Source organism: Malania oleifera, chromosome 3, assembly GCF_029873635.1.
Source record: "Malania oleifera isolate guangnan ecotype guangnan chromosome 3, ASM2987363v1, whole genome shotgun sequence".
NCBI lineage: Eukaryota > Viridiplantae > Streptophyta > Magnoliopsida > Santalales > Ximeniaceae > Malania > Malania oleifera.
This window is the reverse complement of record NC_080419.1, coordinates 56,311,928-56,331,293: the sequence shown is the minus strand read 5'-3', so window position 1 is coordinate 56,331,293 and position 19,366 is coordinate 56,311,928. Positions and strand designations below refer to the sequence as shown.

Below are 19,366 nucleotides of genomic sequence, written 5' to 3'. Positions count from 1 at the left end.
AGTAGGTATCTCTGAGAAATGTGGAGTGTTTAGGATTTGTTGAGAGGTTGACTGCATTGGGGATTTGTGGTTTGTGAGACATTCTCTTATCAATGCTCCACTTACCTGATTTGGGAAGGGAGTGTTGTTTGTCTCGTAGTGTGTATATAAGCACTGATTTTTAGAATGCTTTTCCTAACCTTGTTCAAGGGGTTCGTTTTAGGTCTTTGTGAAGCAATTTTCCTATAGTGCTAATCTTTAATTGTGTGTGATGGGGTTGTCCTTTTCAATTTGAGAATTTATCATTGTCTCACGTCTATGTTTTAGCTAAAAATAAATTGGATGAAGTTTTTTGTAAGGGTGGTACAAGTTAATGAAGTCGGGTGGTCTTGAGGATAACTTAAAAGATGGAAGTGGATGCGTCTGGTGATGGTAAGGTTAAGTGGATGTGTTTGGTGGTTTGAAGGAGACTGATGGCTTAGAAGGTTGGAGGAATAGGGATGTTTACCTTGTGATAATATTAATAGAAGTTTCCTTGAAAATGAGCTGAGAAGTTGATTCTAAAGGACGAGATTAGTTGGAAAAAGAACATCAGATCTAAATGGATTAGGGATAGTGATGGTAGTTCTGCGACCTTTTATTGGGTGGCTAGTGGTAAGAGGAGGAAGAGGTTAATAGAAGTGTTTTAGAATGGTTATGGTGTTATTGTTAAGAACTCTAGTTTTTATTTTATTTTATTTTCTTATTGACTAAGGTATAATTGCAAATTACAAAAATTTTTTCCTTTCTAAATGATTTTAGCCATATGAATTATAGCAGGGTTTTGAATAATGTCCCATTTTCCATAGTAAAGCTTTGTTGTTAGAGTGACCTTTTGAGAAGGATAGGGTGAGGAAGTTAGCGCCTGGGATGGTTAGAGGTTGAATCCTGAGTTCTAATTGGTTTTACTATGTTTTTCTTCAGAGATTGTTGTGAAGTTGTGGAGAGCGATTTGTTTAAAATTCTTCAAGAATTCTTAATTAAAAGATTGATTTGCAAGGACATGAATTCTACATCCATGGATTTGTTCCCAAGAAAGATAATTCTTTTTGGTCTAGTATTTTAGGCTATTACCTTAATGACTAGTGTGTATTCTCATTATGAAAGTTCTAGCTCATAGGTTATAAGAGAGGTTTGGTTGATACTATTATGATTCTTTAGTTCTTTTGTTGGAAGTAGGATTGAAGGAATATTTTGGATGCAGTGTTAGTATCTAATGATTTATTGGAAGTGGTTAGGAGGAAAACTGGATTTTGAGAAATTTTATTATAGGCTGAGGTTCTTGTTTTTGGAGATAGAAGGGTTTGGGTGCAGGTGGAAGTCGTGATTTGGGGTTGCCTTATTTCTTTCTTTTTTTTGTCTTTTTTTTTTTTTTTGGGGGGGGGGGGGGGTGGAGGTTTGGTGCCAAATACATGATATTCTCCTGATATGACCCAAGCATCTCATGACATTTAATTATTGTGGCATTTAAATCCCTTCTTTTTGTTAACCTCCACGACAACGAGACATGTTTGTATGAATAATGAATATGACTTCATTGAGTGGAGAAGGTTCTAATTTCAAGAACAGATTGACAAACTATTCTTGCATGAGTTTCAGCAAGAATAATTGTGCAATCCAATGCACGTTGGTGTGTCAAAAATGTACTAGTAGATGAATACATGCAAGCTTGTGGGAGGTATACCAAGTATTTGCTACTATGTTCATTTCTTCAATTTATTTCACAATTTAGTCGTTGGTTCCAATGAAGGATGACATGTCAACTGATTTTTATTTTTACAAAAGCTTTTTAACTAACAAAAGTGTTGGGGGGGGGGGGGTCTAAGTGCCATTACATTTAAGTGTCAAGGGAGGTTAGCGTTATATTTTTAAAGTTAGGAGACATCTGTGCCTTTTTGGAAAACTTGGGGGGGAGCTCAGTGTATTTTGCTCTTTTGGGGGCATTTGATCTACGACATCTTCCGAGATTCCCAGGAATGTGATGCTCATAACATCTTTTTCCCCATTTGTTTATGGGAATTTGACGTGGTGGGAGTGCTCATTGTCCTATGAATATAAAGATTCCCACAAAATATGAGCATCCTATTCCCACCCTGCCCTATGGATAAGTTTGATGGGAGTCCCATTCCCATAGGAGTCCTACTTTTTGGACCAAATTGCCCTCATTATTTTGGAAGGTTGTATAATAATGCCACTATACTATATTATTGTTACACTGTTATTATATATAAAACAATAAAATTAATGACAAAATGAAAGTAAAATTATTATTGTATTATAATGTTTAATATAATGGTGAATATTTAGACACTATACTGCCCTCATTTGTTTCAATTTACTGATTATTCAATTGTTGAATTTTTTGAAGTCTTGTTATTGGAAATTTTAGGAGATGGATTTAATCTTTAGTAGGTTTTTGTGTGAAAAATATAATTATTCTTCATATATTGGTTACACACATGTCAAGGGTGTAATGTTTGATTCCCATGTTGAACCAAACATTGATTTGAGAATCCTATGTACATTCCTAAGAATCTTACAATGTGAACCAAACAAAAATACTATATATACACTTATGTGACTAGGTTTTTAGCTTTGAGAGGAGTTTGGCAGGATGAACATTTTACTCCTTAGTCTGTTTTTTGTAGCTGTTGGTGTTCTTTCTAAGATGGTGGGCAGTGCTATTGATAGAGGTTCTGTGTAGAGTCTTTTTATGGGCGGGGATTGGCTTCTTGTTTCCTGTTCGCGAATTTCAAATGTTACTATTTTCATCTTGTTTGATTTTAGATTTTCTTTGTTAAATGTGCTTGCTTACTACTTTTTATTTTGCAAATCTTGAGTGGGTCTTGGATTTGGGAATTAGTATGTTAAAGAGCGGTTTTGTTGCAACTAATTTGAGTCATGTTTTGTTTTTTGACTTTGCCATTTATCAGGATGCGTGATTCTTGATTAGCCTTTTAACTTTAGGGGTTTTGTTGGTTGTGATCTTTGACCAGTGTGTTTTTGGGATCTGATGGTTGCTACAAAGTGACAAGGATTTTCTTTTGTTTTTGGAGGGATCATTTGGTTATTTGGGAGGATCTAAACCTTTTTTTTTTTTTTCCTTTTTTGGCCCCAGGGGTGGGGTGGGGTGGTTGCTGTTCTGTGGTCATTTGGTATCCAAGTACATTGCTGTTGTGGGTAAATGGTTATGGTGGTTCCCTTAAAAACTGGTTCTTTTTGGCGTATAGTTATCAAGAGTTAGTTTGGTGGATGGTGGGTTGCAAGCAATGCCTGAAACAATGTTACTGAGGTGATGGATAGTTTTGGTGTCTATTATTTTAGGTCCATGTTCTTGTATTTAACCCGATTATTGAGCTCTAGCACTTTTCAATTGGCTAGGAGTATTTGGTAAGCTAAAGATTTGTTTGAGGTAACTGTTGCAATTAAGTCCTTAACAAAGTTGATACCAACAATTTGAGGCAAGTTAGGGGGTCAAATGGAGGCAGTTTCACCCCAAATTTGAATGATGTGTTTTGGTAATGTTGAATGTCATTCACATGTATATCTTCATTGCTTTGTAACCTGCTCTATGCAGAGTAAACTGTTTGTATTTTTTGTGAACATTGGTCTGGTTGGATTCTTTTGAAGGGGCTTGTATGCTTGCTTATTTCAGTTTAGGATGGATAATGGAGCTAAGAGGTTGTGGAATAGTGAGTTTGTGCAATGTCTTGGATAGTGCTGCTTATGCGATGGTGTCTGTAAGACATTAACCCTCCAAACAGGAAAATATTTCTGTGTCTGACATGGACATGCGTCTGATAAAGCCCGACACTTGTCATGCATGTCAGAGTGCATTGGGGTTATTTTTTAATTTTTTGTTATTCTTTATCGGACACAGAAAATTGTAGTGTCCGACTCTTCTGGGACACAGCTGTTATTATGAAATCTTAAAATAAAAAATTTAGGGGACCAAGTTGTCATATTATCAACTTTTAGGAGAGTTATTTCTTAAAAATATAAGTTTCCTTGGTCAAGTAATATTCTGATCAAGTTACCAAACAAGGAAAAAATTATCTTCTTTAAATTTCAAAATTTCAACTTTCTACAACGTTGTCGCATGCTACTTGTTGCCCTAGTCACCACTAAGTAAAGCAAAGAACTCATGCAACGTTCAAGCCTGCAGGCTGCAACTGCAGAGAGCTTGGAACCTTCAACCCAAGTATGAATTTCTCTCTCTCTCTCTCTCTCTCTCTCTCTCTCTGCTTCTTTAGAAGCTTGAAACTGCTGGGACCCTGCAGGCCTGCAACTGGTATGAACTTTCAGCTCCCATTTGGAACATTTTAAGAAATAAGTACTTATAATGAAAAGTACTTAAATCAAGTACTTGTTTAAATAAACAGTGTTTTGTTTACTCGTAAATAAGTACTTATTTCAAAAAGTACTTTTCCAAACTACTTTGTTTTTTAAGAAAATAAGCATCTTCTGAAAAAAGTACTTATCTGAAAATTATTTATAATAAGTAATCCCAGACTACTTTTAGATAAGTACTTTTTCAGATAAGTACTTTTTCTAGAAAGTACTTTTCTATAAGTGGTTCCAAATGATCCCTTAATGTTTAAACAATAGCTTGTGAATTAGAAGTTAAGAACATTTCCTGGCTGGTGCAAATTGAATAATGTTTGAATTCTTTTTCTTTCTAAATGGATCAAGTTGAAAGGAAAAAAATTTAATTAAGAAAATTATATATTTAAGAATACAATTTTAATCCCCGTTTCCTTGATGTGTTTTGTCCAAAATTTGTTTCATTTTTCTTGGCAATGTGTTAGACATGTATTGTGTCGGCCATGTCTGCATTCTTGTCTGTGTTTTTGTCTGCACTTCACTGTTTGGTGTCAATGGTTGCAAGAGAAAACTTGAATTTTTACTTAGTTGCTTTTGCCTTTGCCATTACATCTGGAGAGATTAGTTTTTCTTGCTTCCTCGTGGACTTATACCTCTGGACTTTCTAGGAATCATCTTGCATAATTTTTGGTGTTATTGGAAAGCTTTACTAGAGTGATATTTTTCCCCCACCTTTTTTTTTTTTTTTTTATTTTGTTTTTTTTCTGTGTTTAGCTTTTTGTCCACGAGGATGGCCTATTCTCATTCTTTACATCTCCTTTATCTTTTGATATAAATCTTTTTCTATCCAGAAGAAGTTTTACAGGGTGGATGAACATGAAATGAGAAAAGTTCAACTAATGTCAAATTTTACTTGGGAACTAACTTTAATAATCAACCGACTTTGAAAGTTCAAATTTATCGGTTGATGAGTTATTAGGAGTAGAGTTTCAAATATTTATTGACATGCCAAGAACTATTACATGGCCATGGATGTGTAGCATATCTGTCAGATGGGTTATTGTTTTAAGATTTCCCTTTTATGAATTATTGCATTATTATTATGTAATATTTTATAGAATCTATGCTTATTAATTTTCTATGTTATTATTTTTAGGTTTCTGTGAGAGCATTTGAAACATTGTTTCGAAGTTCTGTTTAAATTGCATTATGTATTTCTGCATCATTTCTAATCTGCCAAATTCTATATCATAAAATTTTAGTTCTCATCCTGTGCACGTTCTTCCTTAATATTTGTGCATATTTTTTGCCCTATTTTTTGGTCAAATTGTTGACTAGGCACATTTTCATTGGGTGTTTTAATGAAACTTTAGCATGCTGACAGTAATTAATCTTTAAACCTTTCTGTTAGTGACTAGAAGTGATTGCTTTTTATAAATAGTTTTTTTTTTTTTTTTTTCAAAATCAAGATTTTTTATAAATTGCAGTGATATGTTCTCATTTTTATTTTTTATTATTATTTGACAATTACATGCTTTAATGCTTGTGTAATTTTGTTTTGTAGGTTGGGGTTGCAGAGATGAAAGTTACTGTTGAAAGAACTGGTGGCCTTGTTGTTCTTGCTGAGAGTTTTGGTCATTCTGTATTTAAAGACTCTTTTAGGCGCATATTTGAAGATGGCGATGGATCGCTTGGTCTCTCCTTCAAGTGAGTTCGTCATTATGATACATTTTTAAGTTTTCCTTTTATTCTGTTAACTTAATTTTTTGATGATTAATTTTGTAGCTGTATTTCTAGTTTATATGCCCATTTCATCTTCTAGTACGTCTTTCCTTGTAATTACTGTGATTTGCTCCACACGTGGTGAATAGGATACCTAAAATTCCTATGCCCAGGGAATTGAAAATGGGATGCCCATGTAAGTGTTGGTTCAATATGAGAATTTTTTTCATTAATATTACTAGAATACCCCTGAACTTGTGCACAAAACAAATTAAAAATATATGATAAATATTTATATTTTCAGTGCAGTAACTTTTGAGAGCATATAACAAATTAAAGGCATGACCCATTACAAGCATGATAATTATCACCTCCATTCAGAAATTGTCCCATAAAAACCATCCAACAAAATCACGCATAATAATTCAAATATCACTGAGGGGATTTTTCTGGAGATGAGAACAAAATGTTGATTTTGAGGATTTTCTCTCAATTATCACCAAGGACATTTTTATCCCAACGAGTTCTCGGGACATTTTTGGTTCTAGAAGCAGAACTTTGGATGGCCATGGGAATGAAAGATGATTTAGGGGGAATGTGGGTATATGATTCACATTATTTGTTAGTATAAAAAATTCTTGAGATCTCAAACACCTGCCACTTTTGGACTTTTGTGGCCAAAAATGGACATCAAATGCCATGGGCATTGCATTCCTGAAAATATCCTAGCATACTGCAAGCCAAATGTCTTATTAGTTTTCAAAAATTCCTTGCTTAGTGATGATCCATTCTAGAACTCCAATTTTTATTTTCTTTTATTTTATTTTTTATATATAAATGATTTTGGAAAAAGTAGTTGATTCAAAAGCTGTAAAAAAATGTGGGACAAGGTGTCGGCCCAAGAGTGTGTCTAGAGGGGGGGGGGGTGAATAGACTATTTTTGCGGATATTGTATTTTTCTACAAAACAATAAAACTTGGCAAGAAACAAGTAATTTATATTACAATTATTTGCAAAGTAAATAACACAAGTAAATAAAGTGGATGAGAGAGAGAAGAGCTTGACACCGTGATTTTAACATGGTTCAGCACCTAGCCTACGCCCACGCCTTGAGACCACCTCAAGGATTGCAAAATCCACTATGTAATCTCCTTTCAAGACAAAGAAGCCTTTACAACCCGGGAACAAATCCCTGCTGCTCACCAAGAGCTAATTCACAAAGTTCACCAAGAACCTCCTTCAGTGTGGTTCACCAAGAATCAATTTACAATCACAATGAATTTAGAGGATACAGAGAATACTCCTTCTTGAACTGATAATACAATGTAAATCCTCACACTACTCTCTTGAGCAAATGATATTTAACAAGAGAGTTTTGAGGAAATATGATAACCTGGAATGAATGCAACAGCCAATTGATCACTAATCAATGTGTTTAATAAATGCAAGTAGCTTGTATTTATGGGCAAAGGGACGAGCTAGCCGTTATCTGGTCGTTGGGCATTTAATGTGATAAGACAAGTAAAAACTAGCTGTTTTAAGCTCGTTGTTTCCGGTTTCCCGATGCAAATCGTCGACTAATACACTCAATTTGTCGATGAGTTACCCCAATTCGTCAATGTTTTCCTGGGCAGAAAATCACATTAAGCTACTGGAAAATTTCGTCGACGATTTGCTCCTAGTCGTCTACGAGTTGCCCTAATTCGTTGACGATTCATACCAATTCATCAACAATTTGATTGGGCTGAAAACTCCATTTAGCTACTGTTTCAATTGGTCGACGAGTAGGGTCAATTAGTCGACTAGTTGCCCTGTTTTTCATACTAATATGCTCTTTAATGAATTAGACCAATCTAGGACAAGTCTATATGAAAGATATTGATGCTTATGATGATTAAAGCTTGTCCTTACAAAGTTCCATTAGATGATAAGATATCTTGTGTGTGTGAAATTCCATTTGAAAACTCATTTTAATATCATATGCACTAGTATGAATTAGTATGCATATGAAAACTGATTTTTGATGTTCTATACTAGTATGAACTAATATGCATATGTATTTGCTCAACTCTTGCTAGTTATTCTTACTAACATCATAAACACAAGAGTTACAAGAAATCCTACCTCACACACAACTCATTACTTATGTAAGACTTTATAAGTCTTCAGTTGGTTGTGCTTGGGTATTCCTTGTGTAAGCTTTGACCATTGCTTCATTGAAATCGACCTTATCCTTGTGCTTGCTTCAGTATTGACCTGTTGTCTTGTACTACACTAGAGTGCATAGATTAGTTAACCTGAGGGTCACAGATGGGTTGTTATCATCAAAACCTACTAGATTGGGATACTTTAGCCACTAAGGCTAACACAAGGCATTCTCAAGAAAGATGAAAAAAAAAATTATGCGCAACAGGCCTCCAGTCATGTTGCAAATAACTTAAGCAATGCACTGCAAGAAAACACTTGAAGATAAGTCCCAAAGTGAGGCTATGAAACAATTTATCCCGGAGCAACTGTGGAGGGGAGAGCTTATATTTGAAAATTTTTCTCATTTATTTTATTCTGCAATGCTCCTATGAATAGCAAACCAAGCTTAATGCTATAGAGTGTATGCTTCTAACTTACAAGAAGAGCTTGCCTGTTTAATGGGTTGAAAAAAGGTCAAGAGAAGAGGTTGTTTATCCAGTCTTCAGATATCCATAGATTTTGTAAAAGATTATGTATTTCCCTCTGTTTAAAGTTCTGCAGCTTTGGAAAAGAAAAGACAATTGGAGGAGGTATCCCTCTATTCTTGTCATGATTCAAAGTTTTAAATTGTTTTGGACAGAATTGTCTGCAGAGTTCTCATTTCAAGAGTCTAATTAGAGGTGCTGAGGAGGAAATGAAACAATTATTCGAAAAGGATTTAGTGGTTGTTTGTATTTTAAACCTTTCATCTAGTTCAATGCTGTTTCCATTTATTTCCACCATACAGCATTCAAGAATTCATTTTGTTTTCTAACTTGAACTGAAATATGGGAAGTAACAAATTAAATTGATGCTCTTAGAGCTTCGAAAATTGAGTATGTTTGTTCCTTCTAAGCTTCCAACTATGCCCATCCATATGTCTCTACTAATCTATTAGTCTTGTAAGATTCAAGTTTTCTTCTTTATTTATGATCTACTGTATGTTTATATTCATTCAGACTTTCTGTCATTTTGTGAATCTTGCTAAAATTTTACACACCCATGAGTTGGCATGTATGAATACAGAGTGACAACCACCTAATGTTTTCTATATTGTTAAACGTTTTAACCTCTTGCTAACATGTCTTGCTCTAATTCTGTTGAAGATCAAATAAAAAAAAGTTAGAATTATACATTTTAATTGTGCAGTGCGTGTTAGGATAATCAACAGATTGTGAGGGAGTTTTCATTGATTTTTTCTGAAACTTGATCAGTCAGACTAATTTTTTGATGTGTTGATTGGAATCAATTTGATGCTCGTCTGTGATCCTTCTGATGCTGACATGAATGTTTCTAAAGGTTAACTTCTAGCCTGTTAGATGATTAATCATACCCCCTTTTTAATGGGATTTGGATCACTTAATGGTTTATGCTAAACTCTTATGATTTTAAATTAAAGTATGTAATAGACTCCTACTGTTAACATGGCATGTCTTTTTGTTGGTCAATGAACTCAACTGCATTGGGATGTAGTTTACAGGAGCCAAATATCCATTGATCATGTTTAATAGAGTCTAGGAACCCAGGCACACTAGCAATGTACGCTTAGGATGGTGCAAGATTTGATGAGGTTTGCCTAAAGGACTTCTAAAATTACATTTGATTTGTAAATTATATATACAAGGCCTTTGTCTATTTAGTGTTTTGGAAAATTTTAGATAAAATGCCAGTTGGAAAAATAACATATCATTCAAAGATAATGATACTCTTCAATGCTTGGGTCATGATCCACTAAACTAGAATTTGGGGCTTGCACCATCAGTTAGGCAATGTTCTTTTATCTAACTGTTTGTGTGTTGGTGTCACAATCATGGATAATATGCAGGTTACATTGCCCAAGGCTGATTCGGGTGCTTGCATTGCTAAACATTGCCTGTCTTGGGATGTTGTACTAAAAATTCATGTCCTTGAAAAATGTAGTTACCATAGGATTCCAAACAAGATTTTGCCTTTTGTTCAATTTGATTGCTGATGGGCAAGACAAGTATGAAAAACTAGGAAGTTTATGAATATTCAATGAATTTTACAGTTTCAATCTCAACTTCTTTTTCCACATCTTTTCCCATTTCTCTTGGCTAAGGACTAGTATTATGCTGTTGTTACCTTTAAGATTTTGAATATTCTCTCTCTCACACCCAGACACAGAGAGATATCTAATCCTTTTAATGAACTATATCAGCATTACAAACAGCTAAAGCTATTTAATTTTGCTCTACTGCTTGGAACACCAAAAAAGAGTATTAGAATTGGGGGAAGCAGTATGCTACATGATGCATATACATGGTTGTCATTCTGGTTGGATATCTCCTTGCTCAGTTCTCCCACAGAATTAAAGTCACATTGAATTGAATATCACGTTCAGTTTTTTGACATGCAAGTGCCCTAATCACTGGTGGATACCTTTACAAGAATGCTTGGAGAATTTGGTGGGTCTCTATAGAGGTTATACATACTTATCCAAGTGAGACATTCAAGTTATGGGAAACTTTTATTCTCAGAATAAGCCATAGATACATGCTTCATGCTCTCTAAATTTTTTGAGACAGAAAAATAAATTTATTAGAGGAAGTACAATCTAGAAAAGAGTCCTCAAAAGAAAGGAAAACTTCAAAAATAAAACCTAAACTTGAAAAATATAAACTAATAAATTCGCTTGTTAAGATATACTGTATGTGTATTTGGTACAATGCAAGGTAAATTTGCCTGTTGGTCCTTATTTTGTTTGATTAGTTGTGCTACTTTGAAACCTATTCTCTTGGTGCATGTTGCTTTAAGCTGGCGGTTACATTTCTAAATCACAAAAATGGTTAATTATATAACCTGTTCAATAAAAAATTGTTTAGTTTTAGTTTATTTTTTATTTTGGGAAATCAGGAAGATGGATGGTAGTTGTATTTCTAAAAATCATTTGGTCATTTATTTCATTGAAAATGGTTAACTAAGTAACTTTGTTCAATAAGAGTTTGTTCTGTTTTTTGTTTTTTTTGGGCGGGGGAGCTAACGCCTTGCTTTGCAATTCACATATAATTGTCACTTAATTAGTTTGTTTTATCATGTTAGCTATATTCTGCATTTGGATTAGTAGAGAATTGAGAATTGAAATCCTTATTTTGGGAATCAAGAAATGAGAATCAAGTTGAGTTGTAAGATTTGGTACACATTTCAATATTTGTTCTTAATGACGTGCATATATTGATATACAAAGAACAAGCAAAATAGTAAAATACCTTTAAATTTTGATGATAAAATAATGATATTTCATGTGTGCACTTTCCCTAAACAGTAAGAAGTGAGGGAGATGAGTCAAGGAAAATTAATAAAAAAATTAACTTATCTACAATTAAAAAAAATCATATTTCATGCATGTGCTCTCTGATTAAAAAGAACGAAAAAACAATTGCCTTAAGCAAAATTAATAATAATCAAACAAAACTACTTTGAATGTTAACAACACAATGAAACACGAGTACCACCTTAGACGAGGAGTATTGTGCCCCTTCTTCTTAATGGCAGAACACTATGCTTCTTCAAGATAGAAAAATGGTTTTGTGAAGGCAACATAAGACTAAAGTTCTGTTTTCTCCTTTCTTAAGCACAGTATTGATGTGGACAAGGAATGGAAGGTTGTTGTGTAAAAATAAAAGCAATGAAAAAACCAGTGTTATTTTTGGGGTTTTAAACCAGTCAGGTCTCTCTGGATATGATACACCCAGAATTGTATGAATGGAAAATTCGGTTGTTCTTTGATTCACCTAGTAAGATTTGAATTGATTGGTGTGGAATTGATTTGAGTTGTATGATATTTGAATTGCAAATGTAAGATTTTAACAATTATGGATGCAGGCTTGATGCATGTGCACATGCTGATTCCTTTTGCCTTTTTTTGTGCAGCTTCATCTGCCATTCACTATATTGCTGGACTATTTTATGCTTTTATATAATTTTTCCCAACTCACTGTTAGCTTGTTTCTGTCAGTGGTACACTTGAGATCAACTGTTCAAAGGACATCAAAATTCAGGGGATTATAGGGCCTTGCACATCTTTGGAGAAGGTTGGATTATTTAATATTTTGCAGATCTTTTGTCTTTAGCTAGAGGCAATTTAGTTTCTGTTTGGTCTATAAAATGATTGAAAATTTTTTTAAACATTTATTTTGATACCAATTTTGGTAAACATCGCAGAAAGGACCTGCAGTTGCAGATACAAGTATCGGTGAGGGGAATACCACAGTATGGAAGATGTGTGGCCTTGACAAAAGTACCTGCTTGACTGTTTTCTTTGATTTATCTGCTAGTGGACAGAGTCCTCCAGCAAATATAAATCCACAGCTGTACATACAGTTTCTCACAAAGTATGCTTAACAATTTTATTCTTAGTATTTGTTTTGTTTGTCAAAAATAAATGCATATGCTTCTCTAGTTTATATTGATGTTGAATTATCCAATCATGTATTTAACTGCAGCTATCAGAACCATGAAGGTCAAACAATGCTTCGAGTTACAACTATTACTAGAAGATGGGTAGATAGTGGTGTTGGCTCTGAGGTTAGATAGTGAAAAATTAATTTCTTATTTTTTAGGTTATCGTGGCATCCTTTTGTTTGGATCGCATGAAATGGATGAATTATTAGCTATATATCATGAACATATGAAGTTTGGATCTTGTTTAAATGCTGACTTTTCCTAGGCCCATTTAGTTTGTATTGTGGTTTTCTATGTGCTATGCAGCCCAATACTCCATTGCAGAGCATTTGTAATCTTCTGTCTGACTTCATTGTTTACTGAAATAACAAAAAGGAGAATCTTTGGCATATAAAATCAGACCCACAGTTTCCAAACATGGACTGTATTAGTTGGTCAGGTTGGGTCTGATGACTCCGACCAGAGCAGGTAACTTGGCTGGATCGAGTCAGGAAATCTAGAATTTTCCATAACAGGATCGACAGAGCAGTCTGATCCGGCCAAACAGAGCGTGCTGGCCATGTTGACCCACTATTTTTATTCAAGAAAAGCCTCCTTGTAGCTGCTCCCAGTGGGGTTCAACCTTGCCCTTGAATATATAAAATGAGTAATGTATAAAATGAATGAGTAAAGAATTTTATTAAAATGAGTTGTGAATTGCTATAAACTGAATGAGTAATGTATTTAAATCTCTTAACCATGTTTGATGAGAACTGCTCCTGGAGATGTTTGAATCTTGCTCTCGAGTATATAGATTGAGCAACCAACCATTTGGCTAAGAGTCATACATTGCTATAAAGTGAGCAAGTATTTAACCTTGCATTAAATATTTGATATAAATGCTCTTGATGGAAATCACTAATGGAGAACTTTTAATGTTTATATTGTAGCCAAGATTTTTATTTCAGTTTGGAAAAATTTGGTTATTTTGAAATTTTAATTAGTTTAGGTTTATTTTGCATTTTTTATTATTTTGTAATTATTTTGTTTTAGTTTGGGTATTTTTTAATTATTTTTTTAGTTGTATTGTTGGGTGTATAAATACTTTGTATTGTATTGAAAGAGTAATCAATCACTTCTGAAGCTTTAAGTCTTGGTGTTCAACATGTGTTGGATACCAACACCTGCCTGACATGTATCTGACATGTGTCGAAAATTAACTAATTAATTAATTTTTAGTTTTGGATGTTGCTGAGACACTTCCCGGCATGGTGAGACACCTCTGGGAGTACTCCTGCATGGAAAGGATGCGCTTTGATGTCCCTTTTTAATTCTATTAACAAGACCCCAAGAAAAAAAATGGTAACTCAGAGACTAAGAGTCAAGAGTTTCTTTGACATTGGAGTGGTTGGTCTTTGGAGCTCTAGTGCCACTGCGCCAGATCTCCCAGCCCCAAGAATTTCTTCCTATCTATAAAGCCATTGCCAGTTTTCCAGTCTCAGTTGGTCTGTTTTTTGTTTTGTTTTTTTTTATTTCTTCATTGTTTTTTTTTTTTTTTTATTAATTTCTTGACAAGCCACGCCCATTGCCACCACCAGCCATGCCTTGAGTTGTTGGACCAATATTCTATGATATGAATGTAATTGATGATTGTATAAATGTGGCTTGTAAAATGTGTAATTGATAATTCTGCACGAATGGTGCTTATGTTTCATTTTAAATAAAAATTACCACAATATTTGTCATCTAAAATGAAAAATATGCCTATATATATTATATTTATTAATTAGCGTTCCCTGCCATGTGGTATCCTCATTTTTTTTTTTTTTCGAAATTATCATATTGCTGTATCAGTATTGTGTTGTATTTGTATATCTCATGTCAGTATGAGTGCTTCTAGCTTGCTCTCTCTCTCTCTCTCTCTCTCTCTCATGCACACACTCCCTCCCTTTCCTTCTTCCTCCTTTCTTCTATTAAGTTCTTCTCTGTTCTGTTTCTGACTCTCTTCGGTCTTTCTCTGTTCCAGATCCTTCTGTTCTTTCTTGTCTGCCTCTGTTCTTTTCCCCTCTTCTTCTCTTCTTTATTCTCTCTCTCTCTCTCTCTCTCTCTCTCTCTCTCTCTCTCTCTGTTTCTGAATTTCTGTTTCCCGTCTTACATCAATTTGGTATCAGAGCAAAGTCGATTCATCCACAATATTCCTCTGTCCTACATATATAACTGCAAATAATCTGTCAAAAATTCGAATCTTAACCACCAAAGTCACTGCAATTCACATCCAGTTTCTGCTCTCATTGTTTCAAACCAGATATTTCTAACAATTTAGCAAAGCAAGCAAGAAAATTCAAAATTTGAAGCACTGTTCATCACCTGCAACTTCTCCAGAAATTATAGTCGTGTTCCTGATATTTGAACATGAATTTCCAGCCAGTAGTTATATCTCCCTCACCATTAATAACATAAACCCCCTGAAACCTCATCCCTTGAAATTTTATCTCTGTCCAATTATGGGTGAAGCCCCATGTGCCAAGTGAAACTTTATCAGCCAACCAGCCTTCAAAATCCCATGCTTTCCATTGTTTTCTTGACACACCACCACTGCCAAAGGATTCACCAGTTCCTGATCTAATACCACCTGGCGCACCATTGGCGGAGGCTTCTCATCTGCAGCACACGCACCCCCACACACGGGCAATGGGCGTGGGAGAGACTGCAAGACTTTTGCATTTTGCAGAACTTTCCCAGTCGGCAGCCTTCAAAATCCCATGCTTTCCATTGTTTTCTTGACACACTGCCGCTGCCAAAGGATTCTCCACTCCCTGATCTGATACCGCCTGGAGCACCATTGGTGGGGGCTTCTCATCGGCAGCATACGCACCCCCACACACTGGCAATGGGCGTGGGAGAGACTGCAAGACTTTTGCATTTTGCAGAACTTTCCCAGTCGGCAGCCTTCAAAATCCCATGCTTTCCATTGTTTTCTTGACACACTGCCGCTGCCAAAGGATTCTCCACTCCCTGATCTGATACCGCCTGGAGCACCATTGGTGGGGGCTTCTCATCGGCAGCATACGCACCCCCACACACTGGCAATGGGCGTGGGAGAGACTGCAAGACTCTTCTGCATTTTCCAGAATTGCAAAAAAAATTGGGTTTAGCTGTAATATTTTGGATTTTTTCGTGATATTTGGACTTCTCGTCAAGATATATTTTAGCCTATACTACAAGATCTTGGACTGCCGATGCAAAATTTTAGTGTTTTGATTGTCTGCCAACATTCAGATTGAGGCCAAGCTGAGGTATTTTGAGATTTACTACAATAATTTTTTCTCCCTTGAAATTCTGATGTTGGTCCTGAGAAATCCAACTTTGATTGTTTGATACATATTTTCGGAGTCTTCCAGTACCATTTTTCAAGTTGATTATTGGAGCATCTATGAGCATCTAAGGACCTTTGGTAAGGTTGCAAAAACTTACACTACTTGAACCCCGCTGAAATTGATTTAATGTCACTTGCCTGATTGGTTCTTGTTTGAATTTGCATCTGTCCATACTTGCTCTCTTTTGTTTAAAGAAAGAAAATGATGAGTTGATTCCACATATCTAGTTGCCAACTAGTTGGCGATTCTCAACAATTGATAAAACCTAGCTGCCCTTCTGATTTCGATGCCTGTTCATGTTCTCATCTTTTCGTAAATTGGTTGGATGACGTGTAGAATTATTTTAATTGGTTTGAATTGTGTGGCCACCATAGCATCCTCTTAGCTAAATTAAAATTTCTTGGTTTAGCAAAGCAATATCAACAGAAGGTTAGAGGGACAAAGACTATTTTATGAGAAGTATGCACCACATTCTTACAGGGAGCAATTAGTGGACCATCGGTGTTATCTTTGGCCACTTTCTTCTAGTGTCACCAAATATTACCACTTAAATTTAAAGACGTTATTTATTGATGTGCTGTTTGTGAGGAACCTAGAGTGGGTGATTATGTTCAAAGAAGGGTTAAGGGATGAAATCACAAAGCATATTATTTTGCGAATTCATAGACACCTCACTACTCAATTTGAGGCTTACCACATTGCTTTTGAAACTTGAGATATTTCTACAGCTATCAACCCATTTCACCACTTCCGGTCTTAAAGAGTTTCATTAGGCTAGATCAATTTCTCAATGGTCAAACCTAGTGGCACACTTGATGTTTGAGAGAAAACTCAAATTGTTGAGGATAAACAATCAAATATCAGAAATGATCGTGCAAATTATTGTATAACTGAGTATTATGACTACATAAATGATTTGCATATTATTAGTGTAATCATCATACCAAAATATGGCCTTAGACTTGTCTTTAGTGACCCTAAACACTGCTGGTGTCTCTTGGTCACGGATGGACCTTGACTTGGCATCAAACACGGTGGTTAACGACTTGCAATGAACTTCAAGATGAGTTGTCAACTACTGGGAAAGATATGTTTGTCAATGGCTTCAAATTTCAACCTCAATTTTCCATTTCTAACCGAAGGAATGCAGAACAATTGATTTGCTTGGTCTAGAGTTTGTTGAGTATTCTTTAATCATGGTTCTTATTGTTGAAAATCCCCTTGAGGTTTTTCTCCTCCATCTAGTAAATTTGTGCCTCCATCTGTCTTCACGTCTTCTTTAACCAAATCTAGCCAAACATTGTCCATTATTCTAGAATATGGTCCTAATACATATTTGCTTGAACTGCCAATAGATTTGGATATTAAATTGATTTCTTGTTAGGACTTGCTATTTTATTAGAGGACATTGCAACCTTCTATGCTACTTGCAGTTGGAGGATTTTTAGATACCATCTAATGGTGATTGCTGACGCAATGCAGCTCATGCCACCTCTTGATTTGTCTACATGTTCGATTTTATTCCCATTCATGGAGTTAAAACTACTACAACTTTACAGAACTCAAGGTCAAATTTTCTATAATAAGGGGAGTTTGATGGAGAAGCACTGGTGGAGAACTGTAGATGCTTATATCATAGCCAAAATTTTTATTTTAGTTTGGGGAATTCTGGTTTTTTTTGTAGTTTAGTTAAATTAGTTATATTTTGTGTATGTTATGTACTTTCTGGTTATTTGGGGTTATTTTGTAATTATGTGTTTTGGTTGCATTGTTGGGTATATAAATACTTTCTTTGTATTCTATTGAAGGAGTAATCAGATTTGAATCTAGATTTCCTTGTCAGTTTCCTTCTCTTTCTCTCTTCATCTCTAGTGCAGACTCTTCTTCTCCTTTAGTCCTCCTTATTACTCATTTCTTCTTCTTTCTTCTCCTTCTGTTCTATATTCTGTCTCTGAATTTTCTTTCTATGTTCCAGATCTTTCTGTCTTGTTCCTGCCTGCCTGCCTGTCTGTTCTTTTCCTCTCTTCTTCTCATGTTTATTTTCTTTCTATCACTCAATCCTCTCTTTCTATGTTTCTGAATTTCTGAACTTGCCCTATATTGCTTTCTCAAACCATTTCATTTATGTCTGCTTTCGTGTATAAAAGTATGTGCCATTGAAGAAAGCACCACGAGGGGTGTTAACTAATATAAAAGTAAAATGCACGTCTTTGTGTTCCTTTGGTAAGGATGTGCACATTTTCTTGGATAAATTTAATATAGCTGGATATCTTGCTGCGGTGCTGCCTGAGACTTTTGCAAAGGGCTTGGTCATAGTCAGTAATGCATAGATGCATGTTGATATGGTTTCTGGATTTTAATACATTTTCCCAGACAAATCTAACATGGACCATGGAATTGTAGGGTATGTGGTGTACCCTGTATTACTGAAAGTGTCTTTTTAGATTATTTAAATTGAATGTGATAATCTAGTATTGATAGGAGGGTTTTTTCATTTTTTTAAAAAATTATTTTTAAATAGAATAGGAAAATGAACATATCATGCAACTCATTGTCAGTTTTGGTCAATATGAAATATTCTAGATCTACAAGCAAAGTGAGATATTACAATGTCAAGGACAAGAGTAGATTTCCCTCTCCTTTGTTTACTGTACATGGTTTGTTTATTTAGCGAAGGCAGAAGGAGATTTGTGGGAGAAGAAAACATGTGACACTTCTGTAAACTGTTCATACCTCATGCTGAAAATTTTATATGAATCAAATTTCAAAATTTATCTAAATGTAAGCTCCTGTATTTTATTTTATTATTATTATTATTTTTTGCGATATGAATAGATCCTGTAACTTTGATTAAACATTTCGGTGCACTGTGGAGTGTGAACATTTGTATCTCATATAAATGCATTAGTTGGAGGTTTGATATTAGGCTATGTTGTTGCAGGAATTGGTCCAAGGATTTGACCAGGAGACTGCTGCTGTAGTAATGGCAAGATTAGCTTCTCTGAAAATGGAGATGGAGGTATTATCTTTCCTTTTTCTTAATTTGAACTCCTTTTGACTTATCTTTGAAAATTTGAAGATACAGAAATTTTCACCATTTGCTGCATCAATTACCTCCTAGTCTCACTTTCTTAGCCTATATGTGGAAGCTTAGTAGTTAATTGACATAACCACATCAAATCAGAGTTTAGTGAAAACTATTCATGGCATGTGTTAAGACTTTCATGTGCAGCATCTTGGCTTCTCACTACAACATGTAGCAAGATTATTTCTTAAAAAAGCAGTGAAATCATTTTAAT

The 19,366-nt window shown here is 34.9% G+C and overlaps 1 protein-coding gene across 1 annotated transcript in view; it reads left to right on the top strand.

Annotated features, from left to right (window-relative positions):
- Window positions 1–19,366, top strand: part of LOC131150645 (protein transport protein SEC23 E-like) — a 62,510-nt gene that overhangs the window by 28,613 nt on the left and 14,531 nt on the right. Inside the window, exons 4-8 of the mRNA XM_058101496.1 lie at window positions 5,906–6,048; window positions 12,266–12,341; window positions 12,472–12,641; window positions 12,753–12,834; window positions 19,009–19,086. Coding sequence (XP_057957479.1) covers window positions 5,906–6,048; window positions 12,266–12,341; window positions 12,472–12,641; window positions 12,753–12,834; window positions 19,009–19,086 — 549 coding nt within the window. The remainder of the gene's footprint in view (window positions 1–5,905; window positions 6,049–12,265; window positions 12,342–12,471; window positions 12,642–12,752; window positions 12,835–19,008; window positions 19,087–19,366) is intronic.